General features: G+C 40.7%; 1 protein-coding gene across 3 annotated transcripts in view; it reads left to right on the top strand.

Moving 5' to 3' along the window:
• POU2F1 (POU class 2 homeobox 1) overlaps positions 1-22,939 on the top strand; it is a 122,796-nt gene that overhangs the window by 46,360 nt on the left and 53,497 nt on the right. Inside the window, exon 1 of one of the 3 annotated variants that reach the window (XM_066620131.1) lies at positions 17,906-17,933. The exons of the other annotated variants lie outside the window; for them this stretch is intronic. Coding sequence (XP_066476228.1) covers positions 17,906-17,933 — 28 coding nt within the window. Of the gene's footprint in view, positions 1-17,905; positions 17,934-22,939 lie in introns of those variants that run through there. 3 annotated transcript variants of the gene reach the window in all.

The following is a 22,939-nucleotide window of genomic DNA, read 5'->3' as shown; positions in this document are numbered from 1 at the left end:
CCTAGGCTGCAATCCTACCCACACTTACCCAGGAGTAAGTACCACTGACTATCATTGTTAAAAAATATACATAGTAGCTTGTTAAAAGTACAGGTCTGTAACATTTCCCCAAATGCAGTCACATACCATGATAGCATCAAGTCTAAGATATCAAAAATAAAATATTGAAATGAATGGGGACCCACCCGAAATTGGCTCGTGACCCATCTAGTGGGTCCCAACCCACAGTTTGAGAAACACTGTACTAGGGTTTACATCTGATTAAATAAGATGTAAGAAGGTAAGGATCAAGCTATAAGACTTTGTTGTTGATAGTTGACTGACTCTGCTTTATTGGCTTGATCTGCCAAAACAGCAGATTATCATTCCGACGGGCGGACTTCCCTCAAATGAGGAGGCTGGTTAGAAGGAGGTTGAAAGGGAGGGTAAAAAGAGTCCAGTCTCTCCAGAGTGCATGGAGGCTGCTTAAAACAACAGTAATAGAGGCCCAGCAGAGATGTATACCACAAAGAAAGAAGGGTTGCACTAAATCCAGGAGGGTGCCCGCATGGCTAACCAGCCAAGTTAGAGAGGCTGTGAAGGGCAAGGAAGCTTCCTTCCGTAAATGGAAGTCTTGCCCTAATGAGGAGAATAAAAAGGAACATAAACTGTGGCAAAAGAAATGTAAGAAGGTGATATGGGAGGCCAAGAGAGACTATGAGGAACGCATGGCCAGCAACATTAAGGGGAATAATAAAAGCTTCTTCAAATATGTTAGAAGCAGGAAACCCGCCAGAGAAGCAGTTGGCCCTCTGGATGGTGAGGGAGGGAAAGGGGAGATAAAAGGAGACTTAGAGATGGCAGAGAAATTAAATGAGTTCTTTGCATCTGTCTTCACGGCAGAAGACCTCGGGCAGATACCGCTGCCCGAACGGCCCCTCCTAACCGAGGAGTTAAGTCAGATAGAGGTTAAAAGAGAAGATGTTTCAGACCTCATTGATAAATTAAAGATCAATAAGTCACCGGGCCCTGATGGCATCCACCCAAGGGTTATTAAGGAATTGAAGAATGAAGTTGCAGATCTCTTGACTAAGGTATGCAACTTGTCCCTCAAAACGGCCACGGTGCCAGAAGATTGGAGGATAGCAAATGTCACGCCTATTTTTAAAAAGGGAAAGAGGGGGGACCCGGGAAACTATAGGGCGGTCAGCCTAACATCCATACCGGGTAAGATGGTGGAATGCCTCATCAAAGATAGGATCTCAAAACACATAGACGAACAGGCCTTGCTGAGGGAGAGTCAGCATGGCTTCTGTAAGGGTAAGTCTTGCCTCATGAACCTTATAGAATTCTTTGAAAAGGTCAACAGGCATGTGGATGCGGGAGAACCCGTGGACATTATATATCTGGACTTTCAGAAGGCGTTTGACACGGTCCCTCACCAAAGGCTACTGAAAAAACTCCACAGTCAGGGAATTAGAGGACAGGTCATCTCGTGGATTGAGAACTGGTTGGAGGCCAGGAAGCAGAGAGTGGATGTCAATGGGCAATTTTCACAATGGAGAGAGGTGAAAAGCGGTGTGCCCCAAGGATCTGTCCTGGGACCGGTGCTTTTCAACCTCTTCATAAATGACCTGGAGACAGGGTTGAGCAGTGAAGTGGCTAAGTTTGCAGACGACACCAAACTTTTCCGAGTGGTGAAGACCAGAAGTGAATGTGAGGAGCTCCAGAAGGATCTCTCCAGACTGGCAGAATGGGCAGCAAAATGGCAGATGCGCTTCAATGTCAGTAAGTGTAAAGTCATGCACATTGGGGCAAAAAATCAAAACTTTAGATATAGGCTGATGGGTTCTGAGCTGTCTGTGACAGATCAGGAGAGAGATCTTGGGGTGGTGGTGGACAGGTCGATGAAAGTGTCAACCCAATGTGCGGCGGCAGTGAAGAAGGCCAATTCTATGCTTGGGATCATTAGGAAGGGTATTGAGAACAAAATGGCTAGTATTATAATGCCGTTGTACAAATCGATGGTAAGGCCACACCTGGAGTATTGTGTCCAGTTCTGGTCACCGCATCTTAAAAAAGACATAGCGGAAATGGAAAAGGTGAGGGGGAACATGATTGAGACACAAAATTATGCAGGGAATGGACAGAGTGGATAGGGAGATGCTCTTTACACTCTCACATAATACCAGAACCAGGGGACATCCACTAAAATTGAGTGTTGGGCGGGTTAGGACAGACAAAAGAAAATATTTCTTTACTCAGCGTGTGGTCGGTCTGTGGAACTCCTTGCCACAGGATGTGGTGCTGGCATCTAGCCTAGATGCCTTTAAAAGGGGATTGGACGAGTTTCTGGAGGAAAAATCCATTATGGGGTACAAGCCATGATGTGTATGCGCAACCTCCTGATTTTAGAAATGGGTTAAGTCAGAATGCCAGATGTAGGGGAGGGCACCAGGATGAGGTCTCTTGTTATCTGGTGTGCTCCCTGGGGCATTTGGTGGGCTGCTGTGAGATACAGGAAGCTGGACTAGATGGGCCTATGGCCTGATCCAGTGGGGCTGTTCTTATGTTCAAGAATAAAACTAATGCTCTGCCAGTGATATTGATGGGTTTTTTTAAAGTATGTTTTTCAGAATCTGATTAAACTGTTGTTGGACCCTGTACAGTTGGTCTGTAACAATGAACAGAAATATGACTGAAAGCATTTTCGCAAGGAGCAAGAAGGACTTTGTGACTAGAATATGTCACTTGTGAATGCAAGGGTGCAATCCTAACCCACTTTCCAGCACCAACATAAGGGTAATGCAACTTCGAGGTAAGGGAACAAACATTGCCATACCTTGAGGAGCCCTCCGTGACTGCCCCTCAACTGCAGGATGCAGCACATGCCCCCCTAGCACAGCTAGGCCAGTGCTGGAAAGTTGGTCAGGAAAGTTGGTTAGTTGGTCACTGCCCCTAAGTAATATAGAAATGGAAAAGAGCTATTTTAATGTTAAATGGTGCATTTCTAGATAATGTAGCTCTTACATTTTATTTCCTGGCAAGAAATGCCAAACCAGCTGAAACATCACTGGTGAAAATGGGCTAAGTAGTCTCTGTATCTTACACTCTGGGCCCTTGCTGTATGCAGGCGTGTGTGTGTGTGTGTGTGGAGAGAGAGAGCTGTATATAGGATTTTATTTAACTATGAAGTTGTATAGAAAATGTAGTCAGAAGGCAAAGTATAAAATACTGAGTGGAACAGAAAGAGATGCAGAGGTGGTCCCAAATCATTGGTGCATGTGTCTTACTGATTTCTTCTTTGATCTGTACATTCAGTTATTTGTGCCCATATGGAATATAACCTGTATCTCTGTGTGTCCCCTCTCCCCCAAAGTATTACATGCTGCCTCACTAGCAGGCTGTTGTTTCCTATTCTGCAAATAATTGCTTTTCATTGTCAGGCTGTGAACCACAGTTGGTCTAGTGGCATGCCCTTTTGCTTTATTTTCTGTATTAGTTGGGGAAGTGCAGATTTCTTAAAAAAGTAAAATTTTCCTTGTGAGACGCCATAATTGGCATTTCAAACACTAAGTGTTTAAACTTTCTAACCAATCTGAGACAAATACAACCTCTGCTTCATTGCCAGCTGTGTGTGTTGCTATGGGAACTCAGTAGGGACTAGCTGCTGATTACTGTTCTAAGGACCACACCTGGCTTATTTGCATTCAATTTAAGTTGGAGAAATTTCAAAAGAAGAAAGGGGAGCTTAGATTAGTCAGTGGGCAGCCAGAAAAGACTTGTCATTTTGAGGCTGCCAGTTTGGAATGACAAAAGCTGTTTTCTCATTCATCAAACCTCTTGATGGACCACACGTCATTTGAGATTTTGTAGATATTTTGGATTTAGAGTGTTAAATCTTGATGCTGCTTCACATTCTGCTGCATCGTTGTCTCTTATTACCCCAATCTAGCAAATTTCATTATACACTGCAGCATCTGATTAGAAGTGAGAGACTACCAAGTGAGCTTGCAGAATAGGGTGGTGTTTTGTTGTTTTTTTTGCTCCTTAAGAAATTTCATCTCAGTCTCTACTTATTGTATCACTCTTTCATCACACAGAGGTTGAAATCGAGATAGAACTTTTCCCCTCTTAATTTGCCTTCTTGGATGATTTGTATGAAAGTGTGTCAACAGGATGACAATAAAACAGTTTTCACAGATGCTGCTCATGTGCTCTATAGCAAACACTTTAGCCATTCCTAATATTTCACTATTTTTGTCCTCAGTGTTGAGAGCTTTTTGCACATGTACAGTTATAAACATGTTTCCGTGTTCTTAAGAGAGAGTTTCAAAACACAGAACTCAGTAAGGTTGCTGTATCAAGGAATCCCAAATCTGGATAGCTTAATTGTATATTATGCATAACTTATCTCCTGGCCATGCAAATGCAGTTCATTACCTTAGCATCTGTAATTTCCAGCAGGTGTTTTGCACCTGCTGCTTCTGCATGCTGATGGTAGCCTTGAGAGGGCAGCAGGACATGTCTCACCTGACTCCTTCTTTCAGGTAAAGGTCTTCTCAGACCAGTCCAGTCCTCTGAAGAGAAACAACCTTTTTGATAGGCTGTTAAGACTTTTCCTTTTAGATACTGATGGAGACTAATTGGATTGTTTTCTTTTCCTGCTGTTAATGCTGCTAATTCCATTATTATTATTATTATTTTGAATATTTAATGCAATTTTTTGTATTGTTCCTTGCTTTGAGAACTGAGAGTTGAAAAGTGGGCATATTTTCAAAGGTCACAGAAAATTCTCTGAGCAATGACAATTCCGTGGTTTAATTTCCCAAGCCTCCTTTAGAATTCAGCTATCTGACCTAATATGTGAAGCATGTGACTGCATTCTACCACCATCCTCAGCCAGTTGCATGTCCATCTGCTGTGTATAAGATCATCGTTGTATGGTGGACTTTGACAACAAAAGGGAAGCTTGTGCCAATGGATGTTACTTTGCCTACTTTGGGCAGAAACCATACCAAGTTTGGGCAGAAACCATACCAAGAGCAGTTGAAGATTAGGATTGATGTTATGTTAAAGGCAAAGTTCTGGAGACATTCCACTTACTTACATTCAGTGCACCTAACCAGTAATTGCATCATGCATGACTGAAGTGATGGTGTCACATCTTAATTCCAGCTAATTCTCCCCCTTGAATTTTCCCATCTCTTCTCTCACCCTTCACCCCAGTTCCTTTCCCAGAAAGTTTCTTATGTCACTGGAAGGAGGAGTACATGCGCATTTGACCCTTAAGTGTATTGTAACTCATAGAAACATAGCACTTTGACATGTCAAGGAACTGGTTGCTCTGTTGTCCTGTAAACTCTGTTGCCCTTTCCTAGCGGGCAGCTGATCTAGCTCCATGAAAAGGTATTTGAAACTCGTCACTTCTCCGGAAAAGATTGAGAAGTGTACAGTGGAGATAAGCCAAACTATTCCTAAAATACAAAACACTTTCTTGATATTATTCTGCCTAGTATGAGTGAATCATATATTTGATTGAAATCAGTATTTGTTCTACGACATTTGTTCTCGTACATTACCTGAAGAGATTCCAGAATAGCAGGCATGTTCAGAACTGAGTCACAAGTTCATAATGCTGGTGTCAGAAGTAAATTTGTTGCTGCTCTTACTCTTGTGACTTGCAGCCTTCAAATATTGCTGAATAGCAATATGGGAACTGTTGTACTGTTGCTAATAATATATGGATTGGGTCTCTGTTACTGTACATGTGGGACAGCAGGACTCTTTATCCTAAGAAAAATTAACAGTTATGTTAGAACATTTGTTACTTTAAAAATAAAACAAAGCAAACCTGGGGGCAACCATGCAGTGAGCCAAGGCCTTGGCCAAGTCCATGATGATTGTTCTATTCATGCATGCATGCATGCGTGTAAGGCAGTGGTTCTCAAACTTTTAGCGCTAGGATCCACTTTTTAGAATGAGAATCTGTCAGGACCCACAGGAAGTGATGTTATGACCAGAAGTGACACCATTAAACAGGAAAAGTTTTAACAATCCTAGTCTGCAATCCTACCCACACTTACGTAGGAGTAAGTCCCATTTACTGTCATTGGTAGAAGCATACACAATAGTAGCCTGTTAAAAGAACAGAGCTGTAACATTTCCCCAAATGCAGTCACATACCACAGAAGCATCAAGTCTAATATATTAAAAATAAAATATTGAAATGAATTGGGACCCACCTGAAATTGTTGCGCGACCCACCTAGTGGGTCCCAACCTACAGTTTGGGAAACACTGATTTGAGGGATTTATACCCTGCTGAAGGGTCCTCAAGGTGGCTAAATAAATAGTAAATGTGCCTGGATTTTGATTTTCCTTATAAGATTCAGCAACTCTCAATGCCTGGATTAAATCTTGTTTTACCACCCACCCAGCTAAAAAAACTTGGAGAGTGGTAACTATGAATATGATACCAGGAATTGCTAGTGGGACCATGGCTTATCACCGTCTATCCCAATGGTTCCCAAACGGTGGTTGGGACCCACCAGTGGGTCACGAGCTGATTTTGTGTTGGATTGCAAAACGTTTTTGAAACATTACGAAAAAAAACAACTTTGCAAGCACTCTTGCCTGGTTTGCAGAAAAAGATTGTTAGCTGGAATGCAAACCTGTGGTATGAGGTAATTCCCATACCCCCAAATGTCACATTTTCCCAATTTTCTTTAGTAATTGGCATGCCATAGATCACATGTGAACCCAGTTTTTCTTTTCTTTTTTTGTCTAGTGCAGGGGTACTCAAACTCTGGCCCAGGGGCCACTTGCGGCCATCAGGGACCCCCAATCCGGCCCACAAGAAGCCGTCAGTCTCCAATGAACCTCTGGCCCTCCAGAGACTTGCTGGAGCCTGCACTGGGCCCAATGTGACTACTCTTAGTGGGAGAACCAATTGTTTGACCTCTCACGTGGGACAAGGGCTCCTTCCACTGCTTGCTGTTTCATGTTTGTGAAGCAGCAGTGGCAGCAACGGAAAGGCCGGCCTTGCTTTGTGCAAGGTCTTTTATAGGGCTTGAGTTATAAAATCTTCATTCATTCATATACATTTGTATATACATATACAAAGAGATCTTCATTCATTCATATACATTTGTATATACATATACAAAGAGATCTTCATTCATTCATATACATTCCATCTCTAATATATCAATGTATTTAAATTTATGTAAATTTATTCAAATTTGAAATGTAAATTAATTCTTTTTTTCCTGGTTCCCGACACAGTGTCAGAGAGATGATGTAGCTTTCCTGCCTAAAAGTTTGGACACCCCTGGTCTAGTGGATCACAGTAGATTGTCATTTAAAAGAGTGGATCTCAGTGCTAAAAAGTTTGGGAAGCACTGCGCACAATCATCTCAAAGTGATACTCCAGGTCAGTGTTTCTCAAACTGTAAGTTGGGATCCACTAGGTGGGTCGCAAGCCAATTTCAGGTGGATCCCATTCATTTTAATATTTTATTTTAAATATATTAGACTTGATACTACCATGGTATGTGACTGCATTTGGGGAAATGTTACAGACCTGTACTTTTAACAAGCTACGATGTATAATCTTTTAACAGTGACAGTCAGTGGTACTTACTCCTGGGTAAGTGTGGGTAGGACTGTGAAAAATGTTCCTGCTTGATTATGTCACTTCCAGTCATGACATCACTTCTGGTGGGTCCTGACAGATTCTCATTCTAAAAAGTAGGTCCCAGTTCGAAATGTGTGAGAACCACTGCCTCCAGGTCAAACTAATTACTAACCCAGACTTTCTACTGAGAGTAAAATCTTTTTCTGAGAAGGGGGAACTTACCTCGCCAGTACCTGAAATTCAGCATTCATGTTAATTGTATGTGAAAAGGATCTCAAACATCAAGAAACTCTGGTCAACATTATTGAAGCAAGATCACTGAAGCAAAGCAATACACTCATTTTCTAGCATTACCTTACCCTTAGAGAGGAGCAATAAAACTGTAGTGAGAAGATGCCCCTCACTCTTGACAGCTGCAAATGGTCAGATATGACTTATATTGAAGCTTCCCTTGCTGCCTCTAGAATTTGGTAGAAGCAGAGATGAAGTACCAGATGGGAATTATGCAAACTAGGCATGCTAATTTAGCATACCTTATTTGCATGATTAGCGCAGCTGTTTTGCATAATATGCAAATTCTTCTGGCTTTGGGGGAGTTGGAATGTGACAACCATATCCTCACAGCAGCAAGGAGGGGAGGAGAAGAGCAGGGAGAGAATTCTGATTAAAGAGCTTTTTCTGTTCTTGCTGAGGAACAGGGTACAGAAAAGGGCTCATTTGCGTTGCTAGTTTGGTTACAAGCATGTAATATACAACACGAAACTTATACCTTGTGAAAAGCAGAAATTATATGCCCGATAGAAGAAGCTTGACAACTCAGACACTAAGTGCACAATTCTAACCCACTTTCTAGCACTGGCATAAGGGCAATGCAGCTCCAAGGGAAGGGAACAAACATTCCCTTACTTTGAGGAGGGCTCTGTGAGTGCCACCCAACTGCAGGATTCAGCACACGTTCCATTGGCACAGCTGTGCCAGTGGTGGAAAGTGGATTAGGATTTGGGCCTATGCTACATAGTATTGTGTCATTCTGCTTCTTTTGCCATTTCTCAGATTGCTTGTTGAAAGGAGCAACTGATCAAATAAAAAAATTGTTTTGCTTTAAAAGTGACATGAAATGTAAAACAACGTCTAAAATCATTTGTGGAACAAAATCAAATCCATATGTGGTTGGAGTCAATACTGGTTTACAGGAAAAGCCCAAAAGCACTTATAGTGTTTTAAGATAATGATAGGTATCCCTGTAGGTGTCGGTGATGTGAATGACTGAAGTCTTGCTAATCTCAGTCGATACTGAATATAAAGATGATTTCAGTGCCAAACAATGCATGACATTAAATGTGTCATTCTGTAGTTAAGCGATTTTCAATTGGTGTGCCATAAATGGTCCACAGGTGTGCTGCAGGAGTTTGGGGGAAGATATTTATTAGTAGAGGCTTTGGGGATGTGAACCCCCTGCTGGTAGCACAATGTACCTTGTCAATTATCAAAAAACTGATGGTGTGCCCTGAAGATTTTAGTGCCTTGTGAGTGTGCTGTGAGATGAAAAAGGTTGAAAATCGCTGAATTAGAGATTTAATTCACGTAGCAGCCAGGCAGGGCTGTGATTCATAATAGAACTCCAAAACAGAGAACAGATGCAGCAAAGGGGAAAAATAGCTGTGTAGTAAAAATAACCTGCAGACTTACTTTAGTTTGATATCATAAAATGAATATTAGCAGGTGCTGACTAATTTATATCACAGTCACACAAGGTTTATAGTTTATTTATTAAAAAATGAACATTAAAGTGACTTCAAATAAATTAAATATATTCGTGCTCCTCAGGTTTTTGTATGCATCTAAATTGCTTTTCCTGAAGCAGGACAAGTACATCTATAGAAAGGAAAAAAGAAGGATCTTGGCAATTTAATCAGGTCATTACTACTTGAATAAATATGGCATATGGGGGCTGGGGAGAATAATGTAAAAAAAAAATCAAACTTGGTTGCCTCTGTTTAATAAGTATGACTCCATGAAACATTTAAAGGAGCAGTTACAACTTGCAAATAAAGTTTGAGATATCTCCAGTGCCTCTTTATAGTAGTGGTTCCTAATAGTGGACAATATCATAAAGCTGTCGTTATGACTCTGAAAACAAGACTTGGCTCTTCACAGGAGAGTTTTTACTACCTCATGTAATTTTATCTTGTGGATTGTATCTCGCTATGCCCATGCTCAGAATTCCTGGCTTATAGAAGATGTAAAATAGCAGTGATTGCTTCCTTCTATAGGTGGTACAGGGTCTAGGAATTTGAGGGGAGGAGCAAAGGTGCATGTGCATGAGACAAATTGTGTTCAGTACAAAATGTGGATTGGCAGTGTTCATTGATCTGACTTTCATGAATGGCCATGGGGAGAGATTTTTGAAAAGGTGAAAGAATCTGCCCCTGAGAATTATTTATATTTTTCACTATTTTTATCCTGCCCGTCCTTCAAGGAGCTCAGGGTGTGGTATACATAGTTCCTCCCCTCCTGTTATCCACCCCAAAACCCTGTGAGGTAGGTGAGGCTGAGAGAGAGTGTCTGGCCCATGGTTACCAGACGCTCTCTCTCAGCCTCACCTAGCTCGCAGGGTTGTGGGGTGGATAACAGGAGGGGAGGAACTATGTATACCATGGTCACTCACCAGGGAGTTTCATGACTGAGTAGGTAATTGAAACTGGATCAATCTAGGTCTAGAGATTATACTTTTATTCATTAAAGGACTGAAAACAATGTACAGTGGGTCCTCCATATCTGCAAGGGTTTGGTTCCAGGACTCTGTGTGGATACATTAAGACATGCATGCTCAAGTTTGCTTGTAAAATTGCAAAAATTGTGTAACATTATGTAATTTGCATAAAATTACATAAATTGTGTAAAGTGCTGGAAATGGTGGGTGTGAGGTTAACAAGATGTGAGTGCTTCAGAGAGATTTGATTCTATTAACAGCAAGGTATGTGGAATTTTATACAGGGCATATGTTGGATTTTTTTTTAAGTACATTTTGATCTGTAGTTGGTTGAAATTGCAGATACGGGTCCAGTGATATGGTGGGCCCATTCTACATTATTTTAAGGATTTCTGTAAAATAACCTTTTTAACTGTGTGCCTTATTGCAGATATTACTGAAAATCTGCAACATAAATCAGGATATTAAAACAGCACATGGAAAAATTAACTTGTAAAAAGTGATTCTTAATATGCCACTAAGGGCACAATCCTAACCCCTTATGTCAGTGCTTTAAAGCACTGGCATAGTGGTGCCAATGGGACCTGTGCTGCATCATGCAGTTGGGTGTCACTCACAGAAGCCTCCTCAAAGTAAGGGAATGTTTGTTCCCTTACCTCGGAGCTGCATTGCCCTTATGTCAGTGCTGGAAAGCACTGACATAAGGGGTTAGGATTGCGCCATAAGTGGGTCAACTGTTTATATGGGAGGTAATTAAGTACAGGCGTGTCCCGGTATCTGTGGGTGTTCTCTTCCACAGCCCCTCTCACAACCCTCTTTAAAGGTGAGGGGAACTCTGCCCCCTCGCCTCTGGAGGGTATTCTGAGCCCAGCAGAGGTTGCGCATGTCCATTCATGGCCTCTGCCAGGCTCAGAATGATTCAAATAAGGAAAAAAAGTGACTTCTGGTTTTGACAAGAAAACCGGAAGTGATGTTTTAATGCTTTATAAGACATTAGGAGGCCCGGGAGGCCCTCAGTGGCATTAAAGGCATTAAAAATGTCACTTCTGGTTTTGACGAGAAAAGCAGAAGTCACAATTTTGCTTTAAAGAATCATTTTGAGCCCAGTAGAGACCGCAGGTTGATTTCTTTACCCAGTGGTTCTCACACTTGGAGGGAGCTTTACTCCCTCAGTAAGTATTTGCATGGGAGGGGCAAGTGCAGGAAAGCGATCCCCAGGATCGCATCCCTAAGGGGGGTGAAGGGGATGCATTCACTCACTTGTACTCAGTGAAGGCTGCTGGAAGCTTCAGCAGGTGTTCCCCACACCTCTGCAGGGCTCCCCAAGGCATGGAATCTTGAAACAGAGCGATTGCAATGCACTTCCTGCAAACGTGTGGTTCTCATGTTTCTCATGTGGTTCTACATGCCTGTATTATAGTTCTCGTGTGTATTATTTATTAATTATTTACTATTAAATGACCTTATTTATCAGTAAAATTCATTCATTCGTATAAGTTGTCTCTAATATAATCTTTTATGTAAATGTATTCAAATTTATTCAAATTTGAAATGTAAATTGTAAATGTAAAAATGTAAATGTAAATTGGGTAGGAGGTCTGGTCTAGAGGGTAGAGCCTCCATTTGCCTGAAGATAACACCTACAAGGTCGCCAGTTCGAGGCCACCGGCACCATGCGACCTTGAAGCAGCTGACAAGCTGAGCTGAGTTATTCCATCTGCTCTGAGCGTGGGAGGATGGAGGCCAGAATGTGAAACCAGATCAGAAAGAAACATCTGAATGTTGTGGTTCTTGAAAGATAGAACCTTCTTTCAATTGTAAAAATCCCTACGGGGATTTAAATAGCCTGCCTATGTAAACCGCCTTGAATAAAGTCTTGAATAAAGACCAAGAAAGGTGGTATTTAAATACCTGTATTATTATTATTATTATTATTATTATTATTATTATTATTATTATTATTATTATTATTAAATTAATTCTTTTTTTTTTTCCTGGTGCCTGACACAGTGTCAGAGAGATGATGTGGCCCTCCTGCTTAAATATTTGCCCACCCCTGGCGTAGTAAAAAGGATAAAAATAAAAACTAGAATTATACTATTGCCCCAACATTGTAATAATCCAAGCCACAGTATGAACCAAGGCTCTCACTTTAGAAGAGCCCAGCTGTTTTGGCTATGTGGGATGGTAAATATCTTCATGTTGTCTGTCTGCTTTAGAACTTGCTGTGTTTTATTAGATGCTGGCAAGTTGTAAAAAATAAGAATGTGATAAGAATTGCCATTGGAAAGATGACATTGAACAACTGGGGCAGGTAAGGAGGAGGTAAATATGTGTGGGGTGGGGGTATGGAAGACAGTGCATTTGAGGTTCAGGAATATATTTGAGACTTACTTAAGTTATTAGAGACTCATTGATTAACTTGAATGCCAGGTAAAACCCTTATCAAAATAGAGGACATACATATATTGATGGTCCTTCCTCATTGGCAGTCTTTCCAGTGTGGCCCACACTCGCTCCATGTTTTTTGGTCTAGTGCGACTGTTGTCCAGTGCGGCAGTCCCTGTTGTTTAAATGACCTGGAAAAGGTATCTACTCGCTGGTCGGCCATGGGTTATTTTAACATGGTATGGGATCCAGTGCGTGATTCTGGTGCTCCATCAGTCATCTGTTCAGCGGATGACATGTCCTGGCCATCTGTGCTTTGCAGAAGCCATATACTTGAGAGGGTCGCAGATCTTGGATTCTTGCCAGAGGTCTTGACTTCTGATACCATGTTGCCATTGCTTTCGGCGGTTCATCCCGAGGAGGCATCTTTCAAGTGCCTAGTGGGTGGTTCGCATGGCAGTAACTATGGTCTTGTTATCAGCCCATGTTTATGTGGCATAGCAAAAAGCCAGAAGTACTATGGTGTCAAACAGGTGAACTCTCAGCTGTGAATCCTGGATCTGACTGGTGACGTCTTAAATTGATCCCATGGCAGCCCACGCAGCTTTCCTTTGTCTCCCAAAAAAGAGGACAGTTGACAATATTCAACCATAAATAGGAAAGTAAGTAGTAAGCAAGTCAGAAAAGAATTGATTTTATAGTAGACATAATTCTTTTGAAGATGTTGCTGCTAATCGCTTATACTTACTTTGCGAAGTATGATGGGTTTACAGTTACTCACCTGGCTACTTGTGCAGTATGGCTCCAACATTGTGACAGAGAACTCTGATGCAGTAGTAATAATTTTCAGCTGTGTTTGTTCAGCTGCAGAGATGACTTGTCCTCCCCACTATAGTGGGTATTTTGCTTGTGATATAGAAAAAATTACAGTTATTCTTTCAATTGGAGACAATTATTTTGGAACAGGTTTGAACTGGGGTCCTTTATGCAAAGTGTATGATCTGCCACTGAGCTAGTGCCCTTCCCAATGTGTAATGGGAAGCTGCAAAGTAGCTGCTAAATTTGGTTTGATGAGAAAATATGAGAGGTTCTGTAAGGGGTATTTCAGACATTACATTTTCCTGCTTGTGTTTCTAAAAATGTGTTTTCTGAAGCATTCAGAAAATAGCAGATGTCTTTGTAATGTCAGAAAAAAGCAGAAATATTCTGGAGAGGATCCCAAAAGCTTTGTAAGATGCGAGTTTCATATGCTCATCTTTATCTCTTAGTATTACAAAGATATGTATAGTATTATTTTAAATTAAGAATATAACCACTTTTCAACAAGAACAGTTCACAAAAGCGGTTTACATAGTAAAACAAATCAATGAGTGGTTCCCTGTTTCCAAGGAGCTTACTGTCTTTAAAAAAAACAATGAAGAGACACCAGCTATTGGAAAAGGCACCACTGGGGTGAAGAGGGCCAGTTGCTCTCTCCCAGCTAAGTACAGCTCAGATCCTCGGATTTTGCACCTGAGAATTTGACTCAATGGGGATCCTCTGACTCGCATTTGAGGGCCAACCTGTACTCTCCAGATGTGGCAGTGATGTCACATCTAGAGGGTATTCTGAGGCACAAGAACATCTCAACCCTGCAGGTTGTGCACAGCCTCCTCCTTCTCAGAACGCCTGTAGGTGGGGCATCTAAGATGCACTTTCAGTTTTTCAGAAAACCAAGTGTGTCTTTGACACCTCCCACAGGCATTCTGAGATGCAGGGAGACCGTGTGCAACCGGTTGGGCCAGGAATGGAACCCCTGCAGATGTTGAGACTATATAAGAAGACACCATTTTAAAAGAGACCATGTTGCCCCATCATGGCACCATCTTTGCCCAGTTAGCAGGGATTAAGAGAGCCCATTTTCTTGCAATTTTTCTGGCAATATTCAGCTACTCAGGGAATAAACTAGCTTGCTATCCAGCATTTTGGAAGGAACAGAACAGAAGGAAGGAACAGTTGTTAAACTGCAAACAAAACTTCTGATAGATGCTAAGTGTTCTTATAGGTGCTAAAGAGGGGTCTGGGACTCTGGCAAGCAGAGCAATCAGCAGAAGACCCATTTCCTATAGTAAATTCCTTCACCCAACGAGTTTACTGCTATCAGTAAACACAGAGGAGCAGAAGCAATTTTGCAAAACAGATTTTTCAAAAGAAATAGTTTCTACCATTGTTTGCATTTTCTGAAGTATCAGAGGCTTCTGCTAAGAGAACAGACAACCCTATAGCTGTTTGTGTGGGTGTGAGAAAATGCTCTTCAACAACAGCTGTCTGCTGTTGCAGAGCTCAAGAGCCTGCATGGTGCTCCTCGGTCGATCAGAGAAAAGGAGGGCAAATGTGGGACAAAGAGGGGAAGGAAGTATAATGGGCACACCTCCTACAGGTACCACAGTGGCAGGGCTGGTGAGGAGTCTCAGGTGCCTGGACAATACACTGCTCCCAAGTTCTGCAGGTGGTGCTGCATCCATATTCCAACACCAGGGACAGAAGTAGCTTTTTGAGTTTGTCTGAGCACTGGGACGGGAACCCAATAGATAGAGAAGCTAAGAAAAAGGTAGCCCAGAAGTCATGATAGCAAGAAGTGTGTAGATCGCTAGACTATAAAACTGAAAAGCAGAATTCAGAAGAGAAGCAGATGAAAAGGAGATGTGATAAAAAGAACAGAGCTGAGAAGATTCAAGTGAGAGGGAGTTCTGAAAGAAACAACTGTACAAAGGTCTAGAAGGGTTTATACTAGAGGAAGAGAGGAGGGCCTAGGAAACTGATCAGGCGTTCAGAATGCTGAAGGAAGTGGGACAAAGTAGGAACTGGTGTTTGAGAAGTTGGGTCCTGAGAAAATATTGAGAGGGGTGAGAACATAAAGAATGTAGACAGGTTTTCACCCAGTCCTAGAGTGTAGGGGGGAAAAGGAAGTGGCTTGTTGTCCTGTCACCTGACCAAGAAATTTTGTATTAATTTTGTGCATTTTAACTGATCAGATTTGCATAGGAATAAAATTGCCTGAAGAAAGCAACATAGTTTATTTTTGAATGATGTGCATGTTGCAGCAGGTGCCATCTTAGAAGATACATTCCATCCTGGGCTGAAAGTGCTAGGATAACTCTTTTAAGGTGGCACCTGTCATCCATGCCTTTTGTAAGTATTTATATTTAAAGCTGTATTTGTTTTTCATAATTTGCTGCCTGGTTTAATTGAATTCAAATGTTTTATTGATAGTTACCCTGGTTAGTCAACTAGACATTGTGGAACTGGTGGAAAGACCAATTTGTGGAAAGGCAATTTGTAGGGAGCCAAAAGGGATTCTTGCATCGAGATCAGCGATTTTCAACCACTGTTCCATGGTGCACTGGTATGCTGCAAATGGTCTGCAAGTGTGCCATGGGAGATTAGGGGAGGAGATTGATGGTGTGCCTTGACAACTTTAGCACCTTGTCAGTGTGCTGTGAGATGATAAAGGTTGAAAATTGCTGATCTAGATTCTGGCAGAGCTCTGTACCTCTGAGTTATAGGATGATGTTAGAGTGGCTTTTGCTGATGTTCCTATGAGTTTACAATCCTAGCAGGGCAATGAGGCCAAAAAAATGTTGTGGGGGCGGGGAAGCTGCATTTCATGTATTGATGAGTGTAAGAATCTGCACACTACAACTGGTTGTGTGTTTATTTTTAGACTGTCCTTCCCACCAATAATCATTTAATCTAACGCTTAGCAAGTCTGTTGATTTTGGAGGGTGACTAGATTGTGGAGTATAGAAATGGCCACTTAATCCAACATCTTGTTCAGTATAGTTAACTGTTTGAGGTAAAGACATGGAATGTGAGTATGAGTATGTATTATTTCAACAAGTGTTATTAGAGGCCTGTATGCTTTCATGTTGTAAAGCTTCTTTGTGAGAGAGTTCTCATGTGAACCATTACCTTCTCTTTTGACATTTACTTTTTACTTGCTAGGTTTTTGAATTATTCTATTATACTATCTTTGCACAGAAGCTTTTGAGGAATCCTTGGTGGTTCAAGGGCTATAAGTGTAACTTAAAGTAAACCACTCCACAATATTTACTTAAGAATAAATAATATTTAACTGTGCATAATGGAGGAGTCCATACTGTCAGGAAACAGAAACTTTATTGGAGACACCTGAGGGGGCAGGAGGGGTCAAATATTACTTGCTATACTTTCCAGTGTGGGACTGTCTTTGCAAAGCAGCTAACTTGAATTGCCTGCTTTACAGCCTCTGAAGTTCTGCGGCTTTTCTCTGCATAAAATTATCCTAGTTGGATTGTTGTACTGTCATATGATGCACTTGGAAAATATCACACAAATGTGTAAGCAGTAGTTAGACAGCTCTGTGTTCAGCTCCTACCTTCCTAATTGTTTTCTTGGGATTATTTGGATTGTGTAGAAAGCTTTTCCAAATCTCTTTTATTACTGAAGTCATTGTTGCCAGCAGGAATAAGATTAAAGGTGCTTAAGCCTGTAGAGTTGTTTCTAATTTGTACGTGTCATTCAGTGGAATTATAACAGAATTTTGTCTTGCCTCTTTTCCCTCCCTACTTCCCCATGGTACTGTGCTCAAGTTAGGTCTGAGAAGCAAAGCTATTGGAAGAAATTTCATTTTGTTCCCTAATTATTATGCTGGCACTTGGGAGATAATTTTTCCCTTCATGCACTGCCAATTAATATGCAAATGAGCTGATAAATATTTATATCATGATTTAAATTATGCAGGGAGCGCTTTCAGTGTACTCTGCAAATGAATTGTTCATGGACTTCAAAGTGCTGGCTGCTGTGCTAACGAGGGGAGATTTGCATAAGGCCCTAATCAGGCGCATACTGATTAAGCTTCATTATGGAAACTGCCAGCTGCAATCTTTGTTTCTATTTTATTAAAAAAAGGGGAACTTTTCATGCTTCAGTCGCCTTGACAATGTCAAACACAGCTAGTAGGAGAGACTAAAACTCCACAGAGCAACTGAAGTTTTCTCTGTTCAGTTGAAGATTGCTATGGTGTAACTGAAGTTGTATTTCTCTCCTATCCCCACCCCCTCCCTTTCTTGTTTTGTTAAGAGCAGTAGTGTAGGTTTTTATTTTAGAAATAGTTTCCCCCACCCCCCTTTCCTTGGACTATCTGAATCTGCAGAAGATTGCACAGCAATGCTGGACTGCAGCGACTACATTCTAGGTGGGTAACAAACAGTTCAACTGACTCTTGCAAGCGTTTAATATGGAAATAGTGGTGGTGAAGATTGACTATGCACCGGGCTTAATCACATAGGCAGGACTGAGGGAGGCATTTGAGAGACTAGCAATGACTCAGTGGCATGTGCCTCCTTCATTCTGCATGTTTCTATGTTCAGGAGAATCTTGCTCTTCTGATTTGGAAGGAATGATGGTGTTTTATAGCATCATATTTAATGCAGAGACTTGCAGGATTTTAATCTGAAAACCTTTTGATTTTTGGCAGGCTGACAGGCTTCCTTTTCTGTATACTTACACTTGAGGATACAGAAATTCCATTCAACATGACTTTTCTCCATAAATACAGTATATCTTGAATGGTATATTTCTTGTATTTATGTGGATGTGTAGCTGTAACTGACATAAAACCACACTGTTCCTTGATGGCAAGCCAAGGTTGCTTCATAGTCATTGGTTCTGATTATACCAGTACTAGCAGTATTTCTTTTATATTTTGGAAACTCAGCTGTGAGAATACTAGTGGCTAAAACTAGTATTGTTTTTCTATTTTTTTTCAGTATGCTTGCTGAATGTTCCATCTTTTTATATTTTACAAATTGTATCCTTTTATCTTCAGAACTTTCAGAATTAAATAAAAACCCATAAGATTTATATGTTGCCTTTAAATTATGATGATGTAAACTGTATTCTTCCCCAAATGTCTGCTTTGAGATTCACACTTCTTGTCTGTATATTTGGAATAAACTTTGCAATGGCCAGTTTTGTTACATTGCAGGAGTTTCACCTTATCCTCTGTAAATCCTTTATGCATCTGATGAATGAATGATGCCTTGATTTGAAGGTGTTATGAAGAGTGCATAGAAATCTTTGGCATGATATATGTATCTCAAGCTGATGTAAATAGCTTTGTGACCTTTTATTTTGGTTGAAAAGCAGTATATTAATATACTTTATAATAATTTTAGTTTTATTCTAGCAATCCATTCTTTTAATTTCTGTATATTTTGAACTGCTGGTGAATCTTTGGCTGGCCTTGAAACTGACTTGGGGTGTTTAGAGATTTGTTACTAGTAAAAATGAATCTAGAAGCTCATCAGAATGTGACTTCAGTACTGCACCTGGTGCTTTCAGTCCTTGCTTCAGTTTGGCTTATGTACTTTAGATTGTGACAGTATTTTCATGTCATCATTGCAAATTGACTTTATACTGCTTGTGGAAGAAGATGAGACATGCTCTTTATAAATAATGCAAATGAAAGCAACAGCCAAATGATATGCTGAGCTATGTCCACACTTTAAAACATGCACATTGCGTATGTTAGTACTGTGTTAAAGGGTGAATACCTAGCAAATATCTGGAAGTAGAGTCCCGGACACAGGAGTTACCCTGCTGGATTATATGAAGGTCTAACTACTTCAGAATTTTGTTACCAGCAGTGTCTAGCAAGGTGTCTCTGGCTGTTCACAAGCAGAGCATGTGGGTAATAGCTTTGTCATGTTTATCCTCAGCACCTGATATTTAGGGATATGCTACCTCTGTAGATGAGGTTCTGTTTAACTGGAGGTTATTGGATCTATCCTCCATGAATTTGACTAATCAGTTTTAAAACCATCTTAAGTCAGTGGTTGACATCACATCTTATGGGGTAAATTCTACTATCATCTTGCTTTACGCATGTCATTATTTGTCTTTTAACAATGTCTTAGAAAATGTAAAGAAATGAAGTTTCAGTTTGAGGTGCAATCAGCAGCTTTTATCACACCAGATCTAGTTCTTCTTGTGAGTGTTCAAAGTACAATGGGGGATGTATCACGTTATCCTGCTTCCAAAGATGAACCTATGTCCACAGAAAGGTTTTGCTTTGGTTTTATTACCTATGTGAACTTCTGCCTATAGCCAATACAGACCTGAAGCTTTTCAGTATGAAAATTTTAGTACAGCCAATTCATTTGTCCTTTAGAATAGGCATAGAATGCTGGCATCATGTACAAATGTATTCATAATTAGCAAGTACGGAAAGACATATTTTTCTTTAAAGATATTGCATTCATTTCTTTAAAAGAGAACATACATTGTATGCTATGATTGTAGGCTTTTTGAGCTCTAATATTTATAATACTAATATTTTTAGTAAAAGTTGATGCCATGGATACTCAGAAAAAATAAATTATATCTATCATCTCTTTGCTTTTCAAGGTTGTAATCACCAAGCAAGTGATGTTGTTTAAGCCGAGGAATTAATTAGCTAGAGAGTGAGCAATACTGTGCCACTCTCTTGGAGAACTGTAGTGTGCTGCAGAATAACTGGTAACATGGCTCCTTATTATGCAGATAAGTGTTTGCATGTTGCAGATTCTGCAGTCTTAACTGAAGGAGCACTCCCTTCAGACCTGCTATTTCAAAGACTGGACTGGTGCAAATGTCTCAGAAGTCAGTGGGCATCTATTAGCAATATTTACACAACAAATGTTGTTCTGACTTTTGACACCTGCACATCCATTATGCTTTGATAACTCTGGTCCTAGATCAGTTGTAGAGAATACATCCATGTATTTGTCATGGGCAATTTGCATTTTTCAGTCAGTGAAGAATCTTAGCTTAGTTTTAACAGGTAAAAATGGACTTCTTTAATGTTGAAGGTGCCTAGTAAATAAAAACCCAACTTTATTTTTTGCTATAAGGGAGTGGGTTTTTCAAAGACTCCTGATTGTGAAATATCTCAGGCCTGGAAAAACTTCCAACTTACTCATGATATAGGTTTCAAGAAGGTAACAGCACCTAGGAATTTGAAATACATTCCTTCTCTGATTATGGCTAACATATGTAGAAAAGACTGGAAAATATTTTAGCTGTATTGAAAGTAATTAAATTTCTAAAAATCAACCTCCATTCCTCTTCATTTGCTTTTCTCTTCCTCCCAAATTTTCCTCTTCCTCCTTGATCCTGGCTTTGCCTCTCTGCCCATGGTATGCTCAATGCATATTGGCTGACATTTTTCCAGGCTGTGTTACTGGTATGTCAGAATGTGTGTTCAGTTATTGTTCTAATGTAGTCTTCAGTTAGTTAGTTTCTGAGGTTCTTTTCTCCTAGAACGGCAACTTTTATTTGTGATTTTCCCCCCTATAGCTATCTGTTTCTTTTCAGTTTCCTTTATTACTACTCTAAAAAGTCTGAAGGAAAACTATTTGGAAGACTGAGTGTGTGGATTTGCTACCCATTCAGTGGGGACCTTAGTAAAAATCCATAGTGAGAAAAATACACTTAGAGCGCAATCCTAACCCCTTATGTCAGTGCTTTCCGTCACTGGCATAGTGGTGCCAGTGGGACATGTGCTACATCCTGCAGTTGGGTGTCACTCATGGAAGCCTCCTCAAAGTAATGGAATGTTTGTTCCCTTACCTCAGAGCTGCATTGCTCTTATGTCAGTGCTGGAAAGCACTGACATAAGGGGTTAGGGTTGCGCCCTTAAACAGAGAAGGAATCCAAGTCAAATTCCAATACAGATGTTGTTTCTCTGCAGTGCTTTATATTCAAAGGGATGTGCGTCTTTATGTTGCAGGAACATTTGTTTTGATCCTTTGGCAACTGAAACATGCTTCCTCTTCTTTTTCTTTCCTTCTAAACAGCAGTGAGTCAGGCCTGTGAACAGATGTAGGAAAAATGTGCGAGAGAACAGAACAGTGATTTTCAACCTTTTTCATCTCATGGCACACTGACAAGGCACTAAAATTGACAAGGCATACCATGCTGCCAATGGGGGCCTACAACCCCCACTGGCCCTTCTAATAAATGACCTTTCCCCAAATTTCTGTGGCACTTGTGGCACACCAATTTGCCACGACACAGTGGTTGAAAATGGCTGGAATAGAAGATAGAGGGGATTTGCAAACATTCTTATGTTCCCCCCCCCCCCGTACCCCAAATGACAGTTGACACAGGAAAAAACTATTCATTTGAAGCCTTGTGAAAATTCAGTGCAGTCCTACAATGAAGGAAGTGCGATAAGCATTTTTCTGTGCCTTATTTTGCATAATATTCATCAGTTGTCTGCATGAGTTGCAGCAGTGACAGAGACCCTCCTTGAAAAGACCACAAAGTGGGGGTATTCAGTAATAAAATTAAATCTGTTGGCATTCTCCAGTACCATCATGTTATACTGGCAAATGTTGGTTTATTTTATAGTAGAAAGGAGTCTACTATGATAAAACACTACAGTAGTTGAATCAAACTTAAGCAAAAATCTAGAGGATAATCTTAAGGCTGTATCAAATGTATTGTCTATGCTTGTTGTCCAGATGCCTGAGGGAGCACACACGACAACAAGATACCTGTATCTTGTTGCCACTCCCTTGCACCTGGCATTCCAAGGTAGCCTACTTCTAAAACCTACTTCTACATCAACAAACATTGATTTTTGTATTGTACCTCTCTTAATCCTGCTCCAAAAGTTTAGAACTCTTCACAGGTATATTGTATCTCAACTTCTGCCAGTATTGCTACTTGTAAACAGTGTATAGTTCATACATGGTAAAATCCTTTAGAGCTGACATCACCATGCTGTGTGTTGTAATACAGTCATCTGTTCCCTAAACCAGTGATTCTCACACATTTAGCACCGGGACCCACGTTTTAGAATGAGAATTTGTCAGGACCCACTGGAAGTGATGTCATGACCAGAAGTGACATCAGCCGCAATTCCTAACCAACTTTCCAGCACTGGCATAGCTGTGCCCGTGGGGCATGTGCTGCATCCTGCAGTTGGGGAGCAATCATGGAGGCCTCCTCAAGGTAAGGCAATGTTTGATCCCTTACCTCAGAGTTGCATTGTCCTTATATCAGTGCTGGAGGATTGGTTAGGATTCCGGCCATCATCAAGCAGGAAAATTTTTAACAATCCTAGGCAGCAGTCCTACCCACACTAACCCAGGAGTAAGTCCCATTTACTATCATTGTTAAAAGAATATATATAGTAGCTTGTTAATATAGGTC

The sequence above is a fragment of the Tiliqua scincoides genome, chromosome 3, assembly GCF_035046505.1.
Source record: "Tiliqua scincoides isolate rTilSci1 chromosome 3, rTilSci1.hap2, whole genome shotgun sequence".
Classification (NCBI taxonomy): Eukaryota; Metazoa; Chordata; class Lepidosauria; order Squamata; family Scincidae; genus Tiliqua; species Tiliqua scincoides.
Note: the sequence above shows the minus strand (reverse complement) of the source record. Positions and strands in the feature narration are given on the sequence as shown.